The sequence below is a fragment of the Hypanus sabinus genome, chromosome 5, assembly GCF_030144855.1.
Source record: "Hypanus sabinus isolate sHypSab1 chromosome 5, sHypSab1.hap1, whole genome shotgun sequence".
In the NCBI taxonomy this organism is placed as follows: Eukaryota; Metazoa; Chordata; class Chondrichthyes; order Myliobatiformes; family Dasyatidae; genus Hypanus; species Hypanus sabinus.
In genome coordinates, this window is record NC_082710.1 from 155,354,280 (window position 1) to 155,381,313 (window position 27,034).

Below are 27,034 nucleotides of genomic sequence, written 5' to 3' on the forward strand. Positions count from 1 at the left end.
GGAAACAAAGATTAAAATGTGGAAGATTGATCAAGCCACCCAGCGAAATGTTATGTACTAAAATTCAAATGAACCTTTTTCCCTTCAGATGGCCTCTGTAGTTTGCTTTGAAAGACTGAACTATGTCACTTCTTTCTGGCAAGGCCACAGATTGTTAATACAACTACAATGATAAATAATGAACGTCTTTATCTGATTTACAGCTTTCTGAGAAATATTTTGTATTTGTGAACTACTAACTAATTTTAAATGGCTTTCTGAAGATTGAGTGGATTCTAGCCAGTTCATACTGTTGACTTTAACCCTGTCGACCACCTTTCTGGTGGGGAAGGGGCTTGGAGGAGGAGAACACAGTATTGTGGGGACTGGTTCCCTGCTGCGTTCTCCCAATCGTGCTGAATAAACGGCATTAAAGCATTCTAAGAAATCGTCAGGGCTCTCACCTTTCCTGGGTTTACACTGGACCTTAGTTACATCTATGGAGGGGGCCAGAAAATGGGACAAGGAGTCCAATATCTTCAATCATCTGCGGTTCGGTTTGCTCGGTCGCGATTAATTGGTCGTAGTTGCCTTGCCTGAGCCGAGCGGTGAATCGTGTCTGATCAATTGGTGTAAGGGCAGCTTTAGCCAGAGGGAACAAATCTCGGGAGTTAACGGAATAAGTAGTCAGGACAGTTTTTAAATAATGACAGAACCCTTCGGGGTTGACCTTTCTGTCAGGGGCAGCTTTCAGTGTACCACACAGTTTGGAAGGGGTCCAGGGCTTATGGATTTGCATCGTAGGTACTTGTCCTGCCACTCTGGCTTTGGGGTTAGGAATGGTCCTCATGGGCAATTGATGCTGAGACTGTATTGGTCCTGGTAAAACCAATGGCCCTTGTTCAGGGGTCCAGTCCAGTCCAAAAAGGCATTGGGCTTCCCAACCATTCTGGAGGAAGTACATCGGTTGGTGATGATGCAATAACTGTCGAGTTGGCGACTGAGTCAACAGGGCGAGAACCTGGGGTTCAATAGGGCGAGAATATGGGGGTGGGGAACCTAACCATGGTAAAACAGGCGCCGAGCAGCTGCGAAGAGTATGGCAGGATGATTAGGTCACCTTAGACATTCTCAATCATCATCAGTATCGTTTGGGGAATCAGTCGGTGTGCCCAGATAGAGGCGGGTTACCCCAGAATTATTTTTATTTTCTGTTCCCCTTTTCCCTTCATTCGTTTTTCCAAGGTCAGTGTGGTTTGTCTCTGGTACAATTTCTTCCCCCGTCTCCTTTGTCTGTTTCTGTCCCTCATCCCATTCTTCACAAATCACTCTCAACTCTTGCTACCTCCTAGGATTGCCTCTTCTATCATGTACGCTTATAACTCTTTGCTTAGTGTTATTGGTCCAACAATCTAACTTGTGTCTGTCTTCTTATATTTTTGCCTCGTCGCCATAGCCAATCAGGAAACCCTACTCTTTCCCTGCCTTCCCTTTATATATTTCCTGTTCCGCCTGCCGTATTAAATTGAAATCAAATGTACCTCTTGCAGGACAATTGTCTCTTCCCAAATGCTTAGACAATTGGAACAACGCTTGTCTAAGTGCACACCCATCGTATTTTGAGGACCTGAACCACCTGTCTTGACTTATTATTCAGGGGGACTTGAGCCGCCCATCCTTTTGATTCCCTTTGGGTCCCATAGTGGATTTTCCCTGCTAAAATGAGGGAACAAACAGAGTCGTCAGAGAGCAGAGAGGAACCAAGGTTAAAGCTCACCTTGTGGGCCCATTTGTCTCTGATTCACCCCAACGGTCTGTTCGTCCACTTATTCAGTTTTGGCGAGGGGTCTATCACATATTGGGACCTGCTCGCTGCTGTGCCAAGATGTCGATCTGCCTCTCTACCAGAGGCCTTTAGGTTCAGACCCAGGAATAATAGTCCAACACAGTTTACTTACAACTACATAACAGTTTATTAGCAAGTTATCACCTATGTATTTTGATAAGGTTAGACAGAGCAGCTTTCTCATGCAACCAAGAACTCTTTGTTCATAAATAATTCTCACAGCTGTACTTGTCAAGCTGCTAATAAGTCAGTTAGGTTTTAGCCCTTTTAATTCTTCAATTGTACCAAGTGCTCCTCTCTAGGCCACTCCGGTGTTCTACTTTCCCTTTCCTTCCTGGCCCTCTCCTGAATTCTGAAATATTTTCAGTCTTGGGATTTACTCTGTTTTTTTTTGCAATTTATAGCCCGTTTCCGCTTTGCGTGATTCAGCCTGCCATCAGTGTGGTTGGATTCATACCTGTGTGAAGGTAAATGCTTGCAACACTAGAATAGATTTTAAGCCTCATTTCTTTCAGCCATTGTTGTGCTTATTATGATATCGTATGAACGCAACTAGCTAATTTGGGTCCATACTTGTTCCTCTTGTGTTGAAATTAATAAATGAGAGCTCTCAGCAATCCTGCAGCCCTTCCAAAGGTTTCAGTCATACTCACATTTTTGTTCCTAAATCTTCAGCCTGAAAGAAGCCCAACAATTACTGACTGGCTGTTTTTACAGATTAGATTCATCTGATCATGTTTCCGTGCTTTCAGTCACTAATTCTATTCTCATTCTGTAAAAGGTGTTACTTTACCCAGCTAAACCCTCAGTGTGGGAAATCAGTTCTTTATCCTCTGGTTGCCAGGAGCAGCTGTAGCCTCAGTACAAAGTTGTAAGGTGTTTGTTTTAAAAGTCAGTTCAAGTTGATTTGTTTCATTCAACGTTAGCTGCCATTAGTTTGTGAGTTTAGTATTTTACTCTGCAAGTTCAGTACAGCCGACCTGCATTAAACAATAATACAGATTTGTGTGTCCACGTAAGTGGGAAAACTTTTAGGCAGGAATAGGATTTGGGGTGAGCTCCTAAATGGCTGATGATTCAAGACCATTTATTATCAAAGAATGTACAAATTATACAAGCTTGAGATTTGCTTGCTCGCAGGGAGCCACAAAGCAAGAAACCCAAAAGAACCCAATTTAAAAAATAAAAGACCAGCACTTGATGCACAAATGAAAGAGAAAAGAGGAAATATCATACAAACAACTGAAGCAAACAGCATTCCAAACCAAAAATGAGTCCTCAGATCTGAACCCATAGGCCCAAAACCTCACTTATCAATTCATCATATCAGCACAATATAGTCAGCGTATTAGTGACTGACCAATAATAGGAACATTTGATACTGCTTGAAAATGAATTTATTCAAAGCGAAGTCAATTATGAATTGAGGGGAAGTAAGGAGAGCAATTGAGTTTTAGGCTATGTCCACACTACGCTGGATAAATCCGTAGCCGAAGCTTTTTCTCCTCGTTTTTACCCTCTGTCCACACTAAAACGGCGTTTTCGTCCCCTGAAATTGAAGCTTTTCAGAAACACTTTCCAGGGTGGGTACATTTGAAAATGCTGCTCTGGCAGATCAGTGTGAATGGGGTAACCGGAGACTTCTGAAAATGCTGTCAGACGGCAGCACACTATTTCATTGTTTTCTTGAATGCAACCTAACAATTTCAAAACAGACGGCAATGAGACTGAAGCCAGAAGAGTTAGAAATGTACTCACCAAATACTTTGACCCATAACTTACTGAATAAATAAGTATACTGTACTCACTTTGCCCTGGTTTCTGACCTTGCTCATATGAAGGTGGTTTACCTATTTATGCAAGTAGTTCTCTGACAATAGATGTGTAACAGCCTAATGTAACATTGTATGGAAATACAAGAAAATACTGATGCAGACATGTTTTACTCATTTAACAAGGTGCTTTATTAAGGGAACAGAGTTAGTCAGTTTTTCAATGTTCGTCGTCAGCCAGGTCACACTGTCTGTGAACTCCCTGTCGGTTGCCTCCATACACTTCAGTATTTGTTTTTTGTTACTTTTGAATCTTCCTGTGCGAGAGCCAACAGCTGCCCATCGTTTAAGTTTTTCTAGTCTGTAGCTGAACAAACATGCACCGTCTTTCACGGCGAGGTTCAACACCAAACATGTCGCTTGTTTTTGGTTGATGTGTCCTGCGCATGCGCAGTAGGAGGAGATTCGACGAAATCTCCGTTTCAATGTGCATAGAGATATTTTTTAAAACGCATAGTGTGGACACCTATCATTTTTACTTGAAACCGGCGTTTTCAAAATTATCCGGTCTAGTGTGGATATAGCCTTACTCGAATGATTTAAATCCTCGTTGAAAGATTGAGCCGAAGTGTGAATGATGAGGTAGCCCTCCAGTATGCTTCACTGCTGTATGAACCTCAATCAAGTCCAAACTCGCCTTTTCTCATGGAAGCGAGGCAACAGATGAAGTACAGAACAGTCATACAAGGTGAAATGTGTGAAACTTCTCCCAAGATGCCGGGGAAGGCCCAGTGACCTGTACTGAATCTGAAAACACGTCAGCAATAAGTCTTCAGCAGTGAATCTGATGAGAAAAACGTTAGATCTCAGTGGCTGTGAAAGCAGATGACAGCTGCAGCAAGTCAGATCATCCGCTTCCTGTACAATGGTGACCCGAGCTGCACAGAATACTCCAGCTCAGGTCTGATCGATGTTTTATAAAGTTGTGCATAACCCCTCTGTTCTTTTGTTGAAGACCTGAGTAGATTAGGCCAGTATCAAATATCCCGTAGTAAACACAAAGTACACTGCAGATGCTGTGGTCAAATCAACACGTACAAACAAGCTGGATGAACTCAGCAGGTCGGGTAGCATCCGTTAAAAGAAGTAGTCAAGGTTTCGGGCCAAGATCCTTCATCAGGACTAAAGAAGGAGGGGGCAGGGGCCCTATAAAGAAGGTGGGGGGAGGGTGGAATGTGCCAGGTGAAAAACCAATCAGAGGAAAGATCAAGCGGTGGGGGAGGGGAAGCAGGGAGGGGATAGGCAGGAGAGGTGAAGAAGGAATCTAAGGGGAAAGCACTATGGGTGGTAGAAGAAGGCAGAATCATGAGAGAGGTGATAGGCAGCTAGAAGAGGAGACAGAGTGAAAGTGGGATGGGGGAAGGGAGGGGGAGGGAAATACCGGAAGTTGGAGAATTCGATGTTCATAGCAAGGGGCTGGAGACTACCCAGGTGGCATATGAGGTGTTGCTCCTCCAACTTGAGTTTGGCCTCATCATGGCAGTAGAGGAGGCCATGTATGGACATATCCGAATGGGAATGTGAAGCAGAGTTGAAGTGAGTGGCAACCGGGAGATCCTGTCTGTTGTGGCGGACGGAGCGAAGGTGTTCGACGAAGCGGGCCCCCAATCTCTGTTAGGTCTGTCAGATGTAGAGGAGGCCACACCGATAGCACCGGATGCGATAGATGACCCCAACAGACTCACAAGTGAAGTGTTGCCTCACCTGGAAGGACTGTTTGGGGCCCTGAATGGTGGGAAGAGAGGAGGTGTAGGGACAGGTGTAGCACTTACACTTGCAGGGATAATCCCTGTCCCTATAACCCCTGCAAGCATAAGTGCTACACCTGTCCCTGCACCTCCTCTTTTTTGGCCGTTCGAGCCACATCGCCTGTCAATTTCCAAGTTTTTAATCCTAGCCTAATCATGGGCCAATTTACAATGACCAATTAACCTACCAACCAGAAATTTGGAGGAGCATGGAGGGCTATTGTCTGGCTGTCAGTTGACAGGACGAGGCAGGTTAATAGATTGGTGGAGACTAGATGGGCCGAAGGGCCTGTTTCTGTGCTGTAGTGTTCTGGAACTATCTGCTGCTCTGTCTTCAGTGATACACAGTTACTTCAAAAAAAAGCTGCTGTTCTCTCTTTACTTTGTGCTGTAAGATATCTGTATTTCAGCGCATCAGTATAATGATTTTCTGTTTTAATTCTAAACAGTGAGCAGTAAGGAAGTAATTGGGACCATTGGTTCGTCGGTTTTCCTGGATCCTGAACACCAAGGTGATCTCAGCGGGAGTGAAATTCTATGGATCTTCACCGGCAGCAACAAAAGCCCTGTTATTATTTTGGATTACGTTCCAGATGAACCTGTGGAGGAACCAAATGAACAATTCAGATCCCGTTTACAGTTTAACTCTTCTACTGGCTTTCTGCGGGTAGACAGGATAAAACCTGAGGATCAAGGTGTTTATAATTTTGAAGTAGATGAGAGAAGAACAACTACAATCGAATTGCTTCTCTTCTGTAAGTATTCACTTGATTGTGTATCTTGGAAGCACTGAAGCTGGTGAATAATTTGCTGCTTTGCCCAAGAACAGTTCACATAGGGGTTTGTGATTGTTGCCTTGATGCAAACAAAACTCATTTATTCACCCAGTGGAAAGAACCATTAGTAAATGAATGTAGCTCTTCGATCATAGGCTAGGACATCACAGATACCAGCCTTCGGCCCCTCATTTGCCCTACTGTGTGATGAACTGAACTAAGGCTATGGACCTACACTGACTGCTCTGGGCTCTGGGTTTGTGGATTCAATTTCGTTCTGAATGCTGATGATGGCTTTATAATTTGTATGATTTGTTTAGTTTTTCCTCTTTCTCTGCACATTGGGCATTGGTCTTTTTTTTTAAATTGGGTTCTTTCACGTTTCTTGTTTTATGGCTGCCTGTAAGCAGACGAATCTCAAGGTTGTATAATTTATGCATACTTTGATAATAATTGTACTTTGAAACTTTGGAGTCTGTTGCAAGCACATTATTGATTCTCATGCACCCAATACAACATAATGCCCACATTACTGAGAAAGTGATGTGCCGTTTTGGAAATATTTCTTTAAATTGTGATCCAGTTCCCCAATTCCACTCATTCAGGAACTCAACACCTGTCATCTAGTTAAAATAGCAGTAAATTTGTTGGGAGTAACCATTTTCAATTAGATCTGTGGATGAGCAATCATTCTTTCTAAATGCAAGATTCTTCTTATCTCAACCAATGAGTGCTAATTGGAAGTGAAGAGTGAAATATTATAAATTCATTAATAATTATTCCTCTAGATGAGCTGTCAAAAACTCTGATAAGGAGCTACAGTGCCCCTGGTTACACCATCCAACTCACCTGTGAGGTTGATGGAAATCCGCAGAAATATGAATGGCTGAGAAATGGAGAGAAAATCTCCCAGCATCACTTGCTAACTAATGGAAACAGAAGCCTTGTCATCTTGATGGACTCGACAGGTGAATGTGGAACGTATACCTGTGTTGCTACCAATCCTGTCGGCTCTACCCAGGCAAATTACACCATAAATCTCCCAGGTAAGCTTCATTTATGGATGTAGATGAGCCCTTGAGAGCAAACGTTATGATCTTTGTGAACTTTGCAATGCAGCTTGTTTATATCACACTGTATCAAGGACAGCACACAGCAGATTTAATGGAGTTGTTACTGTGATTAACAATGGGCTTTGACAGGGTGAGGAAGGGTAACTTCTGACTGGGAAACGGGATCGTTAATTAGTTGTCTCTCAGAAAGAGGAAGGATCAGGGGAAACTCTTTACTGGGGTTGGTGGAACCTGGGCTGTTCTGTGACATGGATTGAGTGAGGTAGTGGTCATTGATTTTACAACACTGCAGTTTCTGAATTCCAGTCGGTTTCTGATCCAAATGTTTTTCTTGCCGGTCCACAGCCACCAACCACTTAACTCATGGATTCACAGAGTATGGGGAAGGGCCTTTCCTACACACCAGGTTTGCAATGTGATTCAAGAGTCACTCTCAGCCACTTTCCATCAACTGACAATTTATTCTCAGTCATTGGGACCTGCTCCCAACGGGTGAAATGCCCACAGTTCTATTTTGTAATTCACTGAGAATCTGTAGCGTCTTCTCCTTGGTGTCAGATCTGCCTTAGTTGGTGGCATTCTCAGCTCTGAATTACAGGTTGGGGTTTCAGATTTCATTGTAATCTCTTCAGCACACAATCCCAGATAAAACCTGCAGGAGGGCTAACAAAGTGTTCTCTGAGAATGAATGCTTCATTTTGCTTGGGTGGAGAACCAGTCCACTCATTTCAGAAGAGAGGGGGAGGTGCTTAAGAATGCATATCACTCAACCAATAGTCACAAAGTGGATTCTCTGTTTTTTTCACATTGAACTTCACTGAGTTCTGATTGCAAGTCCCACATTGCAAGACTGACTGCATTTAAGGTATTCTGTCACCTGGGAACTTTTTGGAACATATTGGAATTTGAAAGATGCTGTTAAGTTTTTTTTTAATACCTATTGATTTATTGACTCAACCCACTACGAAACTAAGTGCATGGAATATTATTAATGCAGGTGTTACAGAATATCATGTGCAGCACCCATTCTTGCTTTGAATGGCAACTGTTTCTGACAGTAATTCACCTGGGCAAAAAAGAAAAAATCAATCCTTATGGGTTTGAAACCTTGAAAACCAGACCCAAGCAGGACTGGCATGTTCACTGCCTAAAGAACTTCAACACGACAGTTGGGTTGTGACTGCTGTAGGGGAACTTCTGGTCATTTTTGCCAGTACTGTGTAATTTATTATATAAATATTTTAATTGCAGGTATTTTCAGTGAAGACTCTATAATTATTATTGCATCGATCTCAGGGCTGGTATTTTCTTTGGTGTGTCCTGGTGGGTCATTGCTTCTGTGGCGTTTGGAGAAGAAATCAAAGCAAGGTATGTGTCAAATGTTGAAAACATTGGAAATTTCAGTATCTATTGCCAAAGTTACTTACTGCCTGTTATACTTCTGGCGTTTAAGACAGCAATGAATGTCCTCCGTGTCTGTCTGTCCTTGGCCGTCTTCTTCCAAAAACAATTTTGGTCTTGATATTGGTGGTGTTCAGGACTGGCTTGACTATGCCAGTAGCTTCCGCTCGGTTTTCGCTGCTGTCAGTCATGGAAATTTGGGTGGATATCAGGAATACTGTCGCACACAGATACAGATTTGCTTCATTGCTCTTTTTGTAATTTTTTTGACCATTCAGTGTTGGTGGCCTTGAGCTGAACCGCTGAACCTGGAGGACCAATGGACTACTCTTAGCCTGGCCTCTTTGACCAGTTTGGCATGGGTGACTCTACCAAGAGTCAACGCAAAAAGCCCAGACTCCAGGCAACATACCTCTCTGGGCCAATGAAGCACACAAGCCTCCAAATTTGACAAGTTTACAGTCCACCAAAGATGGCTGCCTATTACCACCATGGATGAACTGCCAAGACCTGAAACACATAGCTGTTAAAATGGTTCTGATACAAGTAATGAGTTTGTCCTTACTGGTCTTCCTGTGGAAGATGCATTCATCTATAATGCTGTCGGTAGAAGACACTGTCATACAGTTCCTATGAAAAATTCCTGCTTTAGCACAGATCAAACGTGTCATTGACAGTTGTAACACTGCACATTTCAGGAAATACAAGTTCATGTCTTATCATTAGCCTTGACCCAAACATGAACTAAAAATAAAATTCATGGACATCAAAGGTACATTATATCTATGAGTAGTTGTATATTGCATGAAAGAAGCTGCTTGTAATTCCACTTTAAGTATATGCACAGACTTGAACTGCGCCAGAGTCTGTGGTAGAGCATTTCACAGACTTGCTACTCTCTGGATAAAAAAATATCCTCCTTACTGCTGTTCTCAATTTTGAGGCAGTGTTTTCTAGTTCTGAGGAACACCCTCCATAGGAAACACCTTCTCCACATCCACCCTCTCTAGCCCTTTGAACGTTTGGTAGATTTCAATGAGATCTGACACATTCTTCCAAATTCCATTGAGTACAGTCCCAAAGCTTCCAAATGCTCCTCATATGCTAACACCTTCAATACTGGAATCATCCTCGTGAATCTCCTCTGGACTCTCCCCAGTGACAACACATCATTTCTGAGAAATGGCGCCTGAAAATGTTGACATTACTCCAAGTGCGGCCTGACCAATATCTTAAAGATCCTCAGCATCATCTCTTTGCTTTTATATTCTATTCCCCTTGAAATAAATGCCAACATTGCATTTGCTGCCTTTACCACAAACTCAACCTGTAAATTAATCTTCTAGGAGTCTTACATGAGGACCCCTAAGTCCCTCTGTATCTCTGATGTTTGAATCTTCTCCCCATTTAGATAATAGTCTAAACCGGGGGTCGGCAACCCGCGGCTCCGGAGACGCATGTGGCTCTTTTACGTCTGTGCTGCGGCTCCCTGTTGCTTTGGGAAATAATTGGTTGTAGCGACCCTTTTCCTGGCACATCCGAACCGGCTCACAATTAGATAGCCTACGGGGGTTTGCGAGCACAGAGCTTTGGAGCCTCTGCGCCATGGGGGGCAGGTTGAGGGAGGCTTAAAAGTGAGGCTGAAGATTTCGAATAAAGTTTTTTCCTTCGACTGCAGTTACCGACTCCGTGTCGTAATTTTAGCGCTGCGTGTAGCACACCGCTACATGGTCAGTATTTAATTAAAATGTATTTTATGTTAGTTTGTTAGTTTTTGAAATGTAAATCTAAATTTGAAGATTATGGTGATCTTGTACAATCTAAATAAGACTTTGTGGCGACCCATTTCCTGACACATCCGAACCGGCTCACAATTAGCCAGCGTTCAGGCTAAGGGAGATAGCCTACGGGGGTTTGTGAGTACGTGTCTTTTGCAGCATCCGCGCCCATGGGGGGCGGGTTGAGGGAGGCTTAAAAGCAAGGCTGTTTAGTTCGAATAAAGCTATCTTTGACTGCAGTTTACTGACTGCGTGTAGCACACCGCTACAACGTGTTTTTATCGCTGGCTGTCCAGAGGGGAGGTGCTGAAACGCTTTGTTGCGTGTCTGGAAGAAGTGAAAACTTTCCTGGGCAGCAAAGGGCTCACCTTTCCTGAGCTGGAACAGCCAGAGTGGCTGGAAAAGCTACACTTCATGGTAGACATGACAGCGCACCTGAACACGCTGAACACAGCTCTTCAACGGGGTAAGGACGTACAGCCCTGCACATGTTGGAGGATGTTTTGGCATTCGAGCGCAAGTTGACGTTGCTTGCCAGAGATTTACAGAAAGGCACATTGTCTCACTTCCCCAATTTGAGAGAGTTCAAACAAGGTCACGACATGATAAATTCAGAGTATTTACATTCTGCAATCATCGCAATGCAAACATCGTTTGGGAAACGCTTCTGTGAGTTCAGAGAGGAAAAAAACACATTATCCTTCCTGGTCACTCCCCTAAGCATCGATCCATCCCTACTGAATACGACTGCATTGTCAGGTGTGAGTCAACCTGAACAAGGATGATAAATATTTTAATTGCCTATTATTTTACGTATATTCATATGTTTTCATTGTTCAGTGAAATAGTCCTTTTATTTTTCAGGTTGACAGCTGGCTGACGTTATTTTTGGTTTGCTGCTGGCGGCAAATTTAAGTTTGGCGTTTTTCATAAATACAAGAAGGACTCAAATAGATGTTGAGTATTTTACTTAAAAGTAACCTTCAACCCAACGTCTTTTTTTCGGAGGTCAAAATGTTTTTGTTGCATGCAGAAATGTAATTTCGTTTTCTCTGCAGGAGTTCATCAATTTCATAAATGCAACACATTATAGTTTGTTTATACATATCATAAAGGCAAAACAAAACGTTGTATGCAATGTTATTTCATTTTAAATGTCAAACGGGTTTTGCGGCTCCCAGTGTTTTCTTTTCTGTGGGAAACGGGTCCAAGTGGCTCTTTCAGTGGTAAAGGTTGCTGACCCCTGGTCTAAACTATTGTTCCTTTTGCCATAATGCATTATCATACATTTCCCAATGCTATATTCCATCTGCCACTCAGTTACCTAGCTCCTGTAGTCTAGGAGTGACTACCTGCCTGTAGCTCCTGTCCATCATTTCCTCATTCTCCCTTGTGAGTCGAAGGTCATCGAGTTCCTCGAAATACATTTTCTGAGGAACTCCAGCTCAGTGCACCTGGTGCAGATGTGGTTATCTGGGAGACTTGAGTTCTCCAGACTTCCCACATTTCACACACCGCCCCTGGAGCCATTGTCACTACACTACTATGTCCTAATCGAAGAGGAATGAACAAATAAGAACAGGAGGAGGAACGCTTACTGGATACGTTCCCTCGCCCAAGCCCAAGGAGCCAAAGCCGCTCTGAAACGGGCACACTCAGAATGGCCGCTGAGCTTGCACTTGCGTTACTTTTATCACCCGGTCTAATGAATTCCTCTTTCTGATTGGTCACCGTCCAACTCAGAGAAACTGGTGTGAAGCTCTGCTTCAGAAACCTTGATCGCCTACCCTTCATCAGAACTGCAAAGAAAGGGGGAAGAAAGCAGAATAAGAAAGTGGGGGAGGGGAAGGAGTACAAACTGGCAGGTGGTGGGTGAAACCAGGTGAGAAAGAAGCTGGGTGTGTGTGTGGGGGGGAAGGGAAGAAGTAAAAAGCTGGGGGTGATGGCTGGAAGATGTAATGAGCATCCAAACAGGTGGCACAAACATCCATTTTCTAACTTTGGGTAATTTTCCCCCCTCTCCCTCTCCCTTTTATTTTCCCCATTCTGGTTCCTTTTTCACCCCTTCTCTCCTGACTATCACCAACATCGCATGCCCTATCTCATTCCCTCGTCCACTGTCCTCTCCTATCTGATTCCTCCTCTTTAGTCCTTTACTTCTTCCACCTGTCACATCTCAGCTTCTTACTTCATCAACTTCACCCACCTACTCACCTTTCCACTCACCGAGTTTCACCTATCACCTGCTAGTTTGTACTCCTTCCCCAGACCACCCACCTTATTCTGGGTTTTCCACCTTCCTCTCCAGTCCTACAGATGGGTCTCAGCCCGAAACATGCTTATTCCTCGGTCTGATCTGCTGAGTTCCTCCAGCTCTTTGAGTGTGTTACGAAAACAACGGAAGCTTGAAGTGGGGTGGTGGAAATAGTGAAAGAAAAAAAGGCATTCAGGAGTACCCTCTCAATGGTGTTTAAAGATGGATAATACTTTAAAGACCTGGTAAAGTGGTGGATTTCCTTGGACCTGCTGCTACTATGGTCTTTGGACTCAGTTCATTGAACTACCTGGCATCCTTGACCTTCATTGAAAATGTGTGTCTGTGTTTCTATTCTAAATATTCCATCAGTCCTACCTGCAGAGAACAGAACAGAGAAAATATCTCTGACCAGAACAATGTGCCATGCCTGTATGCATTCACACATGCTGTTCATATCCGAGGTAATGGAACTGGTTCCATTGTCGAATGGATGTTATTGGATGTTGCACCCGAGACTGATTACCATTCTCATTGTTCTTGGACTGGGAGAACTATATACATTTTAAACATCGTAGATTGATGTAGCAAAAATAACTTTATAGTAACCATCGAACACTTGTTCCTGGCAATAATTTCCTCATATTTGACTGAGATTGTATTGGTGTAAGGGACCTAGATGGGGTTGAATTTGTTAAATGTGTCCAGGAAGATATTTGAAGGTAGTCTGTAGAAATTCCTACCAGGGGCCGGGTTGTACTTGACCTTACTTTAGTGGAAGTTTCTGAAAACAAACTTTAGTGAATAGTGATCCCAAATGAATAAACTTTAGTCATGGAACTGGAGAAGGTTGAATTAGAGATAAATCAGTCGAGGGCTGATTTCAGTAGTATGAGACAGAACCTGGTAAAGATGGACTGGAAGCAGCTGCTGAAGGGGAAACAACATTCGACAGCAGCAAGCAGTCTTGGTGAGTGGAAGAAAGAGAGAGGAGCGACAGAAAGAGGAGGTATTTTATCAGGTTTTTATCAAATTGTTATTATGAGATTTGAGGTTTATAGAGGAACTACATTAAGAAAACCATTATGACTGCAAAAGGGGGCATTAAATGGCCTTTGAGCAACAGATCAAAGAAATTCCCAAATCCTTTTATATGTAGATGTTTTAAAAGCAAGAGAGTAGACAGGAAAAGAGTAGGTCCCCTTGAGTGACAGTGGATTTGAACTGTTTTCGTATTGTATCTCCACAGCGTCTTTGAGCTTGATGATTTTCAGAGTTCTGTCTCTTGCTGCTACCTTTGTTGCACTTGCCTCATGGATCGGGATTAAAGGTAAATCCACAAATTGTAAACCCTATCACTTCATTATCTCCAGGATGTTTAGAAATTATATCTGCCTGTACATTGTGAAAAGGGGTGCGTGTGTGCGTGTGCGCGTGTGCGTGTGTGTTTGTGTGTGCGCACGCCCCACAACCTATACCTATTTACACATAAAATTACTGTATTTTATGACACTATTGATCAGGAAGCGATCAATCCGGGTGCTCAAAATACTCTTTCTATTTTAAGTATGAGAACTTGGTAAGAGTGGCAATATAATAAAAAGGAGCCAGCACTACTCATATCAATAGTTGCATAGTTTCTGTTAATGAGGTTGTAATTCAAATTATGTCTATGTGTTTGATGCAAGTTAAGTTTAAAGATTGGAAATAATATATAAATGGGAACGATAAAGTTATGGACGAGCAGCCTGTGTGACCTAATAGAATTGTAGAAATCTGTCTTTGATCTCACTGGCTCATTAGTTATTCAAGTGGAGTCTTGTGTTGAAGGCATGAGGGAGGAGAATCTAGAGTGCCTGTTTCAGAGTTTGGTCACAGCTCAAAAGGAGCCACAAGGCACTGGCTGACATAAGTACTGCTGCCTGATAGTTCCAGAGACCCTGGTTCAGTCCTGACCTTTTGGTGTTTCCTGAGTTCTGATTGTACAATCTCCCTGGGACTGCATACGTTTCCCCTCAGGAACTCTGGTTTCCTCCCATAACCCCATGGTAGAAGGCCCAATGCGAAATCTAAACATGCTCATCAATGGATCTTGCTTCAACAGGGAATGAGTGAGGCCTATGTTGGTCAAGATCAACCATAGATGTTGCAGAGTAGCTGTCTAGATATGCAGGCCTAGGCAGTGTGATGTGGAGAGCAAACTGCTGCCAATGTACAACTCTCTCTCCATGCATCTGATGAACCCAAAGGAACGGCAGAGACCGATACAGTTTGATATCAACAGTATTGCAGGAGTTGCCAGTCAGCATTGGACTCAATGTGGGACCACCTTAAGGACTCCAGCTCCGGATTTTTCCCTCAGGGTATATACCCCATGAGTGGGTATAGCTGCAAGGCAGCAGAGGTTTGAGATCAGAATCTTCCTTCTAGATGAGCTGCCAACTATGGCTGACAAGACCCACCTGCCCAAATGCCTCAACAGTAATTGTAGCTATGTGGCTACAGATAAACAGCCTGAAAGTGTGATGAAAAGAAATCAACCTATTTCAAGCAAGGGAGATAAACGTCTGTTAGAAGGAAGGAAATGATTCAACTGCGGATTCAACAAGCTCCTATGGTTACAAGTAATAAATTATCTTCTTTGCAGGATCATAAATCATGAAGCAATGATAGAGCAGATGTGCCCTGTTTGATTATATACTGAATAGGCACCATATTGTGCAAGTGTTTAAGTAGCGAAAGTCATAAAAGTATTAATGTATAACATGTGAATGGTCCTTTGACAGATGCATTATTTGCCATTAGAGAGTCAGTAGAATGATTACATCTTTGAGTACACACAAAACACCCTGATTGCAGTCAAGTTCCAGTGATCCCTATCTAATTCAGAAATCCCAATGGTTTGGCAATTAGCTCACCAGGTGAAGGTCACTGATTTTCCTATCCACCCACTAGGGCTCGAGTGTCAGTGCTCCCTTTCCATTCAGAGGGGTTCCATTTCCTGTCCTGTCACCCATTCATGGACTCTGGTTCCCATGCTCCCCATCCATTGACCTGAGTCCATTTCGATGGTCCCTTTCGCACTCTACGGCTCCAGTTCCTGTATTCACTTTAAGATCACCTGCTTCTGTTTTTACAAGCATCCTTTAAACGGACCGAGTTTACTAGAAAAAGTATTATAATATCATGTGACTCATAACTACACTGTCAGATCCAGCTCAAAGCACCTCATCAAGGTTGTTGACAATACAGCGGTGGTTGTCCTCGTCAGCAACAGTGATGAATTTGCAGTTAGAGAGGGGTGTAGAAAGGCTTGTCAAATGGTGTAAGAACAACCACCTGAGTCTTAATATGGACAAGAGAAAGAGACGATTGTGTACTTCAGGAAGGTGCAGTTTGACCACTCTGCATTGCATATCAATGGCTCTGCTGTGGAGAGTGTGAAGAACACAGAGTTCCTTAGCATGCACATTGACTGATCCAACCTGGGCACAAAGCACTACCTCATTAAGTGGGAGTGTGAACAGTCTTGGTTCATATAGGTATCAATGACATGGGTAGGATGAGTGACAAGGTTTTGTACAGGGTATTCAAGCAATTAGGTGCTACGTTAAATAAATCCAGGGTTGTGATCTCAGGATTGTTACCCATGCTACGTGCTCGTGAGGCCAGATCGTAGAAGATTATACAGTTTAATATGTGGCTAAGGGTTAGTGTAGGAGGGAGGGTATAAAATTTTTGGATCATTGGGCTCTCTTCCAAGGTCAGTTTGCACCTGAACTGGAGGGGGAATATTACTCTAGCGGGAAGGTTTGCTGCATGGTGGAGTTTAAACTAGCATTACAGCAGGATGGAAACCAGAGTGTCAGAACAGTTAGTGGAGAGGTAGTGGAGGCAGATGTTGGTAAGACATCAAAGTTAGGAATCACATGGTTGAGCATGGTGCGACTAGTGCCCTGAGCTACATATATTTCAATGCAAGTAGTATTGCAGGAAAGGCAGATAATGGTGCTGAAGATGGTTTACAGATAAAGGCAATGTGTCATGAGGAGAGGATGCTGACCCGGCAAAATTGCAGTCAACCGGATGAGTTGCAATAAAGGTGGACAGAATCAGAAAGTTTGAGTACAGGACTGAAGGCGTTGTATTTGAATGCATGCAGTATACGGAATAAGGTAGATGAACTTGCAGCACAGTTACAGTTTGGCAGGTGTGATGTTGAAAGCATCATTGAATCATGGCTGCAAGGTTATAGCTGGGAGAAAGGACACACATTGTTTCAAAAGGACAGGCAGGAAGGCACAGGGGGTGGTGTTGCTCTATTGGTTAAAAAAATGAAATCAAATCATTAGAAAGAGGTGACAGAGGATCAGAAGGTGTTAAATCATTGTGGATAGAGCTAAGAAACTACAAGGGTAAAAAGACCCTGATGGGAGTTGTATACCTACCCCCAAACAGTAGCATGGATGAGATTTACAAATTACAATGCGAGATAGAAAATGCATACAAAAGATCAATGTTACAGTTGTCATGGGGGACTTCAATATGCAGGTAGATTGGGAAAATCAGGTTGGTGCTGGAATCCAAGAGGGTTAATTTCTAGAATGTTTTTTAGAGCAGCTCATGGCTGAGCCTTCTAGAGCATCAGCTATTCTGGATTGGGTGTTGTGCAATGAACTGGAATTGATTATAAAGCTTAAGTTCGAAGAGCTCTTAGGGGAAAGTGATCATAATATGATGGAATTCACTCTGAACTCTGAGAAAAAGCTGAAGTTAGATGTATCAGTTTTACAGTGCAGTAAAGGGAATTACAGATGCCTGTGAGAGGAGTTGGCCACAATTGATTGGTAAAGAACAATGGCAGAGCAGCAATGGCTGGAATTTTTTTGGACACAATTCAGAAGGCACAGGATATATGCATCACAAAGAAGAACTATTCTAAAGGAATGATGACATAACCACGGCTAACAAGAAAAATCAAAGCCAACAAAAAAGCCAAAGAGAGGGCATATAATAGAGGAAAATTTAGTGGGAAATTAGAGGATTGGGAAGCTTCTAAAAACCAACAGAAGGCAACAAAACATGTCATTAAGAAGGACTTTTAAGATGGAATATGAAAGTAAGCTGGCCCATAATATTAGAGAAGATACCTATAGTTTCTTCAGATACATGAAGTGTAAAAAAGAGGCAAGAGTGAATAACAGACCACTGGAAAATGATGCAGGTGAGGGAAAATGGGGGACAAGGAAATGGTGGATGAACTGGACATGTATTTTGCATCAGCCTTCATTGTGGAAGACACCATGAATATAGTGGAAGTTCCAGGTGCCAGGAGTTATGAAGTGTATGAAGTTACTATAAGTAGAGAGAAGGTTATTGGGAAACTGAAAGATCTAAGGGTAGATAAATCACCTGGGCCAGATGTGAACATCCCAGCGTTCTGAAAGATGTGGCTTAAGACATCATGATACATTAGCAATGATCGTTCAAGAATCACTAGATTCACAAATGGTTCTGAAAGACTGGAAAATTGCAAATGTCTCTCCACTGTTCAAGGAAAGAGAGAGGCAGAAGAAAGGAAATTATAGGCCAGTTAGTCTGACCTCAGTGGTTGGGAAAATGTTAGAGTTGATTATTGAGGATACTCAGGGTGCTTGGAGTCATATGAGAAAATAAGCTGAAGTTTCCTCAATGGAAAATCTTTCCTGACAAATCTGTTGGAATTCTTTGAAGAAGTGACAAGCAGGATAGACAAAGGAGAATTGGTTGATGTTGTGTTCTTGGATTTTCAGAAGGCCTCTGACAAGGCGCCACATATGAGGCTGCTTAACAAGCTACAAGCCCATGGTATTACTGGAAAGATGCTAGCATGGATGGAGTAGTGGGTGATTGGCAGGAGATGAAGAGTGGGAATAAACGGAGCCTTTTCTGGCTGTCTGTCTGTGACTAGTGGTGTTCCACAGGGATCTGTGTTGGGACAGTTTCTTCTTACATTATATTTCACTGATTTATATTTTGGAATTGATAACTTTGTTGCAAAGTTTGCTGATGATATGAAGATAGGTGGTGGAGCAGGTAATTCTGAGCAAGTAGTGAGGCTACAGAAGGACTTGGACAAACTAGGAAAATGGGCAAAGAAATGGCAGGTGGAATAGAGTAAGGAAGTGTGTGGTCATGTCCCTTGGTAGAATAAGTATTGACTGTTTACTAACATAGAACATAGAAATCTACAGCACATTACCAGCCCTTCAGCTTGCAAAGTTCTGCTGACAATGTAGCCTACTCCAGAAACTGCCTTGAATTTCCCTAGCACATAGCTCGCTAAGTTTTTTAAACTCCGTGGACCTATCTAAGAGTCTCTTAAAAGGCCCTATTGTATCTGTTTCTACCACCTCCAGATACAATAGTAGTGGATTCCAATGGCAGTGCATTCCACAGACCTAACACAACTCTGTGAAAAACTTACCCCTGACATCCCCTCGGTACCTATTTCCGGGCACCTTAAAACTATGCCCCCTCGTGTTGGCCATTTCAGCTCTGGGAAAATGTCTCAGGCTATCCACACAGCCACCTTATACACCTCTATCAGGTCACCTCTCATCCTCTGTTGCTCCAAGGAAAAAAGGCAAAGTTCTCTCAAACTATTTTCATAAGGGACACCCTCCAGTCCAGGCAAAATCCTTCTAAATCTCCTCTGCACTCTCTCCATATTACCCATATCCTTCCTGAAGTAAGGTGACCAGAACTGAATACAGTACTCCAAGTGGAGTCTGGCCAAGGTCTTATATAGCTGTAACATTACCTCACTGTTCTTGAACTCAATCCCATGGTTGATGAATGCCTTCTTAACAACACCGTCAACCTGTGCAGAAGATTTGAGTGTCCTATGGACATGGACCCCAAGATCTCTCAATGCTTCGCACTGCCCAGAGTCTTAGCATTAATATTATATTCTGTCTTCAAATTTGACCTACCAAAATGAACCACTTCATACTTACCTCTGTTGAAGTCCATCTGCCACTTCTCAGCCCAGTTTTATATCCTACTGATGTCCCACTGTAACCTCTGACAACCCTCCAGACTATCCACAACACCCTCAAATGGAGAGAAAATACAGAAAAAAACAGGTGTAAAGGGACTTGGGAATTCTGTACAGGAATCCCTAAAGGTTACTTTGCAGGGTGAGTCTGTGGTGAGGAAGGCAAATGTGATGTTTGTATTTATTTCAGGGACTAGAATATCAAATCATGGATGTAACGTTGAGACTTTATAAAGAACTGGTGAGGTCTCACTTGAAGTATTGTGAGCAGCGTTGGGCCCCTTATCTAAGAAAGTATGTGCTGAAACTGGGGAGTGTTCAAAGGAGATTCACAGAAAGGATTCCAGGAATGAATGTCTTGGCATATGAAGTGCTTTTGATGGTGCTGGGCTTATAATTGCGGGAATTCAGAAGAATGAGGGGTGACCTCATTGAAACCTATCAAATGGTGAAATGTCTTAACAGAGAGGATGTGGAGAGGATGTTTCCTATGGTGGGAGAGTGTAGGACCTGAGGACACAGCCTCTGAATAGAGGGGCATTCTTTTTAGAACTGAGAAGAGGAGGAATTACTTTAGGTGGAGATTGGAGAATCTTTGAAAGTCTTTGGCATATGCAGCTGTGGAGGCCAAGTCTATACGTAAATTTAAGGCAGAGCTTGCTTTCATTGTTCAGGACAAGGAGGAGTATGGGGAGAAGACAGGAGATTGGGGCTGAGTTGAACATTGGATCAGCCATGATGAGATGGCAGAGCAGACTCAAAGGGCCAAATGGCTTCATTCTGCTCCTATATCTTATGGTGCTGTGGTTCCATCTGCCAGCACCTGACCTGTCTCCCTCTCTCCTCACTACTATCCTTGGGAGTGAGGTGCCGGAGTCTTGATCCCCTGCACTCACCTCAGCGATGAACTGGCCAGTGGCCGTGGTCTCACTTTCAGGCCTGTGGTTTATTTGCCACATGTTATTTGTTTACTTTTTATATTGTTTACATAATTTGTTATTTTTTGCACATTGGATGTTTGATGGTCCCTCCTGTGGGTTTTTTCATGGATTCTATTAAGTTTTTGTTTTGTGGCAGGCTGCACGAAGATGAATCTCCAGGCTACATATGTTATACATAATTTGATAACAGATATACCTTGAAATTAAGGATTTTGAACAATACTGACTAGGTGTGGAATTCAAACATCTCTCTCCTGTATTGGTGCGAGTGAGCTCCTGAATCTTTTTCAACATTCTGACGTTCAGTCCATTTCTAGATTGTGTCATGTCTGTGATGCTGGTGTCATCTTCAGTGTGGCCATCACAGTATCAGTGGATGAGTATGTCATTCAGGATGATGAGTGATTTGCAGGGGATCTGGAAGTAGGAGTGTGTCAATATACTTGTGGTCCCTGGTGGTAGAGGTTGCAGATTGCTGGTGTAGTAAGAATGATGAGAGCTGAATGCAAATGATTCTGATAAAAACATAAACTGGGCCTTTGTGAGCAGGTTACATGAGTATAAATTGAAGGCACATGTTTCATTTTTGTAAAATTCATTCTACAGTTTGAGAGGGAGGAGATAAGGTCAGACCTTTCAGCATTGAATGAAATTACAGAGACATGAGAGAGACGAATTGGCTAAAGTTGCTCGGAAGGGCACACAAGCAGGTATGATGATAGAACAGCTGGAGTTTCTGGGAGCAGTTCGGAAGGTGCAGGATAGATATATCCAGAAGATGAAGAAGTATTCTAAAGGGAGGATGGGGCAACTGTGGCTGACAAGGGAAGTCAGACGTAGTATAAAAAGAAAAGAGGGCATATAATGTAGCAAAATTTAGATGGAAATTAGAAGATTGAGAAGCTTTTAAAAATCAACAGACGGCAGCTAAACAAAGCAATAAGGAGAGAAAAGATGGAAAAGGAAGGTAAGCTAGACACTAGTATAGAAGAAGATATTAATAGGGTCCTGCATAGATAAGAAAGTGTGTCTTTAAAAATTAGCTTTCAATCATCAAGCTGTTTCACTTTGAGATTAAATGGAGGCCCATTATTCTCCAGTTGTCACCAATATCCAGATTATTTTTTCCTCCAGTTTTTTTTCTTATATTTTATCTGGAGACATGTAAAATGACCAGCTTTAAAAATCTTGCTGTTGTTTCTATTTCAGATACACAAATGTTGAATTTTTTTTTGGTAAATCATAAGGCTTGTTGAGAAATTAATTTTCCACATCAGCAAAAAATATTTAGATAATGTTCTGTGAAAAATCAGTGTTTATATAAGGAGTGATTAATATCCAATTCCACATTCATAAGTTGAACATCACTTTGTGCAGCGGAGTACCAAACAAGCTTCTCAGAAATTATAAACTGTCACTGGAGACTCTCCTCTGCAACCCTTTCTAAATTCGTGGAGAAGGTTGAGGGAATGTGTGGGTATTTATTAATTCTTTTTTCAAATATATAAAAAGTAAAAGAGATGTGAGAGTAGATATCTGACCACTCAAAAATTATGCTGGAGACATTGTAATAGGAGACCAACTAAATAAGTAGTTTGTGCCAGAAATTCAGGAGTGTTAGGAGGCAGAAGTGAGTGTAGTTGCTATTACTGAGGAGGAAGTGCTTGGGAAGATAAACAGCCTGAAGGAAGGTGGGTCACCTGGACCAGATAGACTATGCCCCAGTGTTCTGAAAGAGGTAGCAGAAGCGATTGTGGAGGCAATTGTAATAATCTTTCAAGAATGGTTCCAGAGGACTGGAAAATTGCAAATGTTCTTTCACTCTAAGGAGGGAGGCAGAAAGAAGGAAATATAAGCCAGTTAGCCTGACTTCAGTTGTTGGGAAGATTTTGGCAGCCATTATTAAGGATGAAGATTTGGGGTACTTGGTGGCACATGATAAAATAGGCCAAAGACAGTATGGTTTCCTCAATTGGAGGTCTTGCCTCTCAAAATCCTGAGGCAACAACAAGCAGGGTAGACAAAGATGAGCTGGTGGATATTCAGAAGGCCTTTGACATGATCCTGCATATGCGGCTGCATAACATGATGTTTCAGAAAAGATACAAGCATGTATAGACTGGCAGGAGGCAAAGTGCGGGAAAAAAGAGGGCCTTTTCTGGTTGGCTGCTGGCATTTTGCAGGGTTTGCATTAGGACTGCTTTTCACATTATATGTCAAAGACTTGGATGACAGAATTGATGGTATTCTGGCTAGATTTGCAGACAATACAAAAATAGGTGGGGTGGGGGCAGGTATTAGTAAGGAAGCAGGGAGTCTGCAGGTGGACTTTAGCAGATTGTGTGAATGGGAAAGGAAGTGCAGATAGAATATAGTCTAGGGAAGTGTATTGTCATGCAATTTGGTAGAATGAATAAAGGCGTCGACTATTTTCTAAATGGGGAGAAAGTTCAAAATTCAGAGGTGCAAAGTGACTTGTGCCGGACTCCCTAATGGTCAACTTGCAGGTTGAGTCAGTGGTAAGGAAGGCAAATGTGATGTTAGCATTCATTTCGAATGCACTAGAATATAAAAGCAAGGAGGTAATGCTAAGGCTATCAGACCACACTCAGAGTATTGTGAGCAGTTTTGTTCCTCTTATCTAAGAAAAGATATTCTGGCATTGGAGAGGGTCCAGAGGAGGTTTGTGAGAAATATTCTGGGAATGAAAAGGTTAACTTGTGAGGAGAATTTGATGGCTCTGGGCCTGTACTCACTGGAGAGTAGAAGCATGAAGCGAGTCTCACTGAAACCAATCAAATATTGAGAGATCCATATTGAGTGGAAGTGGAGAGGATGTTTCCCATAATGGGTGAGTTCAGGACCGGGGGCAAATCTTCAGAATAGAGGAACATCCATTTAGAACAGAATGAGGAGGAATTTCTTCAGCCAGATGGTAGTGAATCTGTGGAATTCATTGCCACGGATGGCTGTGGATGCCAAGTCATTGAGTATATTTACAGTGGGTTTTGATAGGCTCTTGATTAGTCAGGGTGTCAAAGGTTATGGAAATAAGGCAGGAGAATGTGGTAGAGAGAATTCAGCCATGAAGGAATGGCGGAGCAGACTTAATTGGCCGAATAACCTAATTTTGTTTCTATGTCTTCTAGTCTTATTGAGAGTAGGTGGATAAGGTTTGTAGTGCTTAATGTGAAAAAGATTTACCTGCTGTGAAGTACAGAGCAAAAATTTCAAAGAGAACAAATGCAGTCAGCAATATCCCTGGAAGACGTGTACAAAATGTGTAATCGTGTGCTTGTGACACATCAGTTTAATTTCAAATCAGTTTAAATCAGTTTAATTTCCCAAAGGAATGACCAGCAAATATTGTTGAATCTTTGCTCTCCAGATGCTAACTTTATCCCCATCATTGCATTATGCATGGTGAGTGTTCGACTTCTGGCTATTGTTGCACCGGTTGTCATTCGGAAGTCCAGCTGCTTGTTTACTGAGGAATTCCAAGAAAAGAAAGGTATGGAGCAATTTGCCTATTTAATAAAATTTCCTGATTTTAAGATAAAACCATATATTCCAAACCAATTATCATTTGTATTTCATAGATTCCCATCCTTCCACTTACTTGAATGATATGACTGTGATCCTCATTTTGGTCAGTATTTTGATGGAGGCGATTCAGCAAAGCAGTAAGTTTACTACAGTGTTTGCTTACATGGTATAGTACATAAATTAGTTCCATATTTCTTTGCGATGCATAAGGCCATTCTCTCCATAATGTCAATTCCAGTTCACAGCAGTGTTCTATCTAGACTAATTCTTCTGCTGCAGTCACAGCGAGAGAGAGCATGGAACAAAACCTTCTGCCCATGGAACATGTTGATCATCAAGCACCACTGCTTTCCCCCATCAGTCTTTGTGTCCACCTGCTCAGCACCTCTCCCCAATGGCTGCCATTATCCCCTTTCTTGCTTATTTTCCAGCACTGGTTGCATTTGTGTCAATGCTTATTTCCCTCCTCTTTGTCTTCACATTTACCCTCCTGCCCCACCACCTGGCTACATCTGCCTCTTTGTTTTCTGTCTGGTTCCATCTATCAATCATCTGACTGCCAATGTCATCCCTCTTTCCCTCCCCCTGCTTTGTTCAATCTGCCTTTCATGCTTCACCCCTCCTTGACGCATGAATCACCAAATGGCCCTTGTCTCATTCTTCCTCCTCTCTCCTTTATACTCAGTACCTCTCCAGTCCTGATGCAGTTTCAAGCAGAAAAGTTGACAGTTCCTTTCCCCTACAGATGTTCATCAACCATTCAACAGATCGTTTGTTGCTCTGCAGACTTTTATGTTCTTTCAGATAATTCAGCATCAAGTTTTGTTTGATAATGCTCCTGAGGAATTCTCTGGAATGTTCTACACAGTAAAAAGCTACATTAATGCAAGTTTTTATATTTTCCGACATGAGCTGTCCATTGTGATCTCAGTGTATTCGATGTTATACATTCACAGACCAAAGCTGTCACACCAGCATTTATACATGGACCATACCTACTGCGCTGATAGTCAGCTGTGTTACAGTCATCTTGGTGTTCCTTGCAACGTATCGCTGTAAGTATCAAGTCTTATAATCATGTTGATTTTGTATGAGGAAGAGGAGGTCTCACCTCTGCTGGACTCCTTTAACAGAAAGCTGAGAAGCGGTTGTTCCACCAGAACTTGATGAATTTTGTTTAAATTATCTTTATTATAATTTTAATTCCATCCAGTGTGCGTCTGTTTGTGAGGATGGTTGTAAATTTAGACCCATCTCACTACCTCCTCTGTTTTGTCCATCTTGTCCATTTTGTGGTTTCTGTCTCTCTTTGCCATCTGTTTTCCTGCTGTTGCTATATGAGCATAATGTTTGATCGCAGCACATAACAAAAACTCTTCTCTTTGTTGTAGTGCGTCGATTTGAAGGATGCCATGACTTGCGTGAAGTTGATGCTACACTCGGATTTCCTCAGAGCCTTTAAAATGGCTGAGAAATATTGTCCATGAGAACATGCATTCTCATATGTGTTTACATAAGTTACATTGTTTACATAATTTCATAACTGACATGTGTTTTGTTCCTGTGGATGGGAATCTGCCATTGGAAACACCTCATTGTTACATTTCAGGACACAGTATTTCCAGCTAACGATGCGTTGACACAGGATCATCCCCTAAATGTGAATAAACAGAGAAACACACAAATCTACAGCACATTCCAGGCTCTTTGACCCACAATGTGGTGCCAAACATGTAAACTGCTCTAGAAACTGCCGCAAATTTCTCTAGTGCATAGCCCTCTATTTTTTTTACCGCCTTGTACCTATCTCAATAGCTCTTAAAATTTGCTATTGCATCTGCTTCCACCGCTGCCGCTAGCTGTGCATTCCGCGCTCCCACAGCTTTGTGAAAAAATTACCCCGACATCCCCTCGGTACCTGTTTCCAAGCACCTTAAAACTATGCTCCCTGGTGTTGCCCATTTCATCTAGGGAAAGAGCGTCTGGGTATCCACATGGTCAATGCTTCTCATCATCTTATACACCTCTATCAGGTCAGCTCTCATCCTTCGTCGCTCTAAGGAGACAAGGCCAAGTTCACTCAGCCTATTCTCATAAGGCATGCTCCATCCATTCCAGGCAACATCCTTGTAAATCTCCTCTGCACTCTCTCTACAGTATCCACGTCCTTCCTGTAGTGAGAGGCCAATAACAGTAAGGGCCACTGCACAATTTTGTGTGGTTGCTTTTTTTTCACACGTTTGTTTTTCAGGATGTGACGAGAGCAACAGTTACACTGGTCACAAAGATTTTGCTCCCTGAATACTTTTGGGTGTATTTAATTGATTTTGGGCTGCTGATCATGAAAATCACCTTGAAATTTCCCTCTCATGCACCATCTTTTTGGAATCACCTGTATTTGTTCTTTCAATTCAAAATTCAGATCAATAAAAATATCGTCCACAATACAAACTGGAAAGTTTGCTTTGGGTTGCCAGCCTGGCCCATAACAATGGTGTCTTTTTGTTGATTCTGCAGTGTTAATCTTGAATGCTGTGCAGTTACACTACAGCAATGTCCACCTTTCAATACCAATTGTCTATCAATACACATGAAGGAAAGCTGCTGAAATTTGGAAGTCTGCTGAAGCAATTGTAGTGTAATGTAATTGGTGGAAATGTGCAGGATTCACAACCACAAACATTGGGTTGGGATTTACTTTAAGACAGCTGACATGATGAGGTAATTATATAGAGGACCTTTAATGTGCTTGTATTCAGTTTTTTGATGTTGAATAAATGATTTGCCATGGATTTTTCTAAACATAAGGTTCCTCCACTGT

General features: G+C 42.3%; 1 protein-coding gene across 1 annotated transcript in view; it reads left to right on the top strand.

The window, feature by feature from the left end:
- LOC132393797 (uncharacterized) overlaps positions 1-26,982 on the top strand; it is a 39,823-nt gene extending 12,841 nt beyond the window's left edge. The window contains exons 2-10 of the mRNA XM_059969192.1: positions 2,230-2,292; positions 5,855-6,160; positions 6,970-7,227; positions 8,506-8,622; positions 13,937-14,017; positions 24,056-24,178; positions 24,267-24,350; positions 25,170-25,268; positions 25,605-26,982. Coding sequence (XP_059825175.1) covers positions 7,137-7,227; positions 8,506-8,622; positions 13,937-14,017; positions 24,056-24,178; positions 24,267-24,350; positions 25,170-25,268; positions 25,605-25,675 — 666 coding nt within the window. The 5' untranslated portion in view covers positions 2,230-2,292; positions 5,855-6,160; positions 6,970-7,136 and the 3' untranslated portion in view covers positions 25,676-26,982. The remainder of the gene's footprint in view (positions 1-2,229; positions 2,293-5,854; positions 6,161-6,969; positions 7,228-8,505; positions 8,623-13,936; positions 14,018-24,055; positions 24,179-24,266; positions 24,351-25,169; positions 25,269-25,604) is intronic.
- Positions 26,983-27,034: the final 52 nt, after the last annotated feature.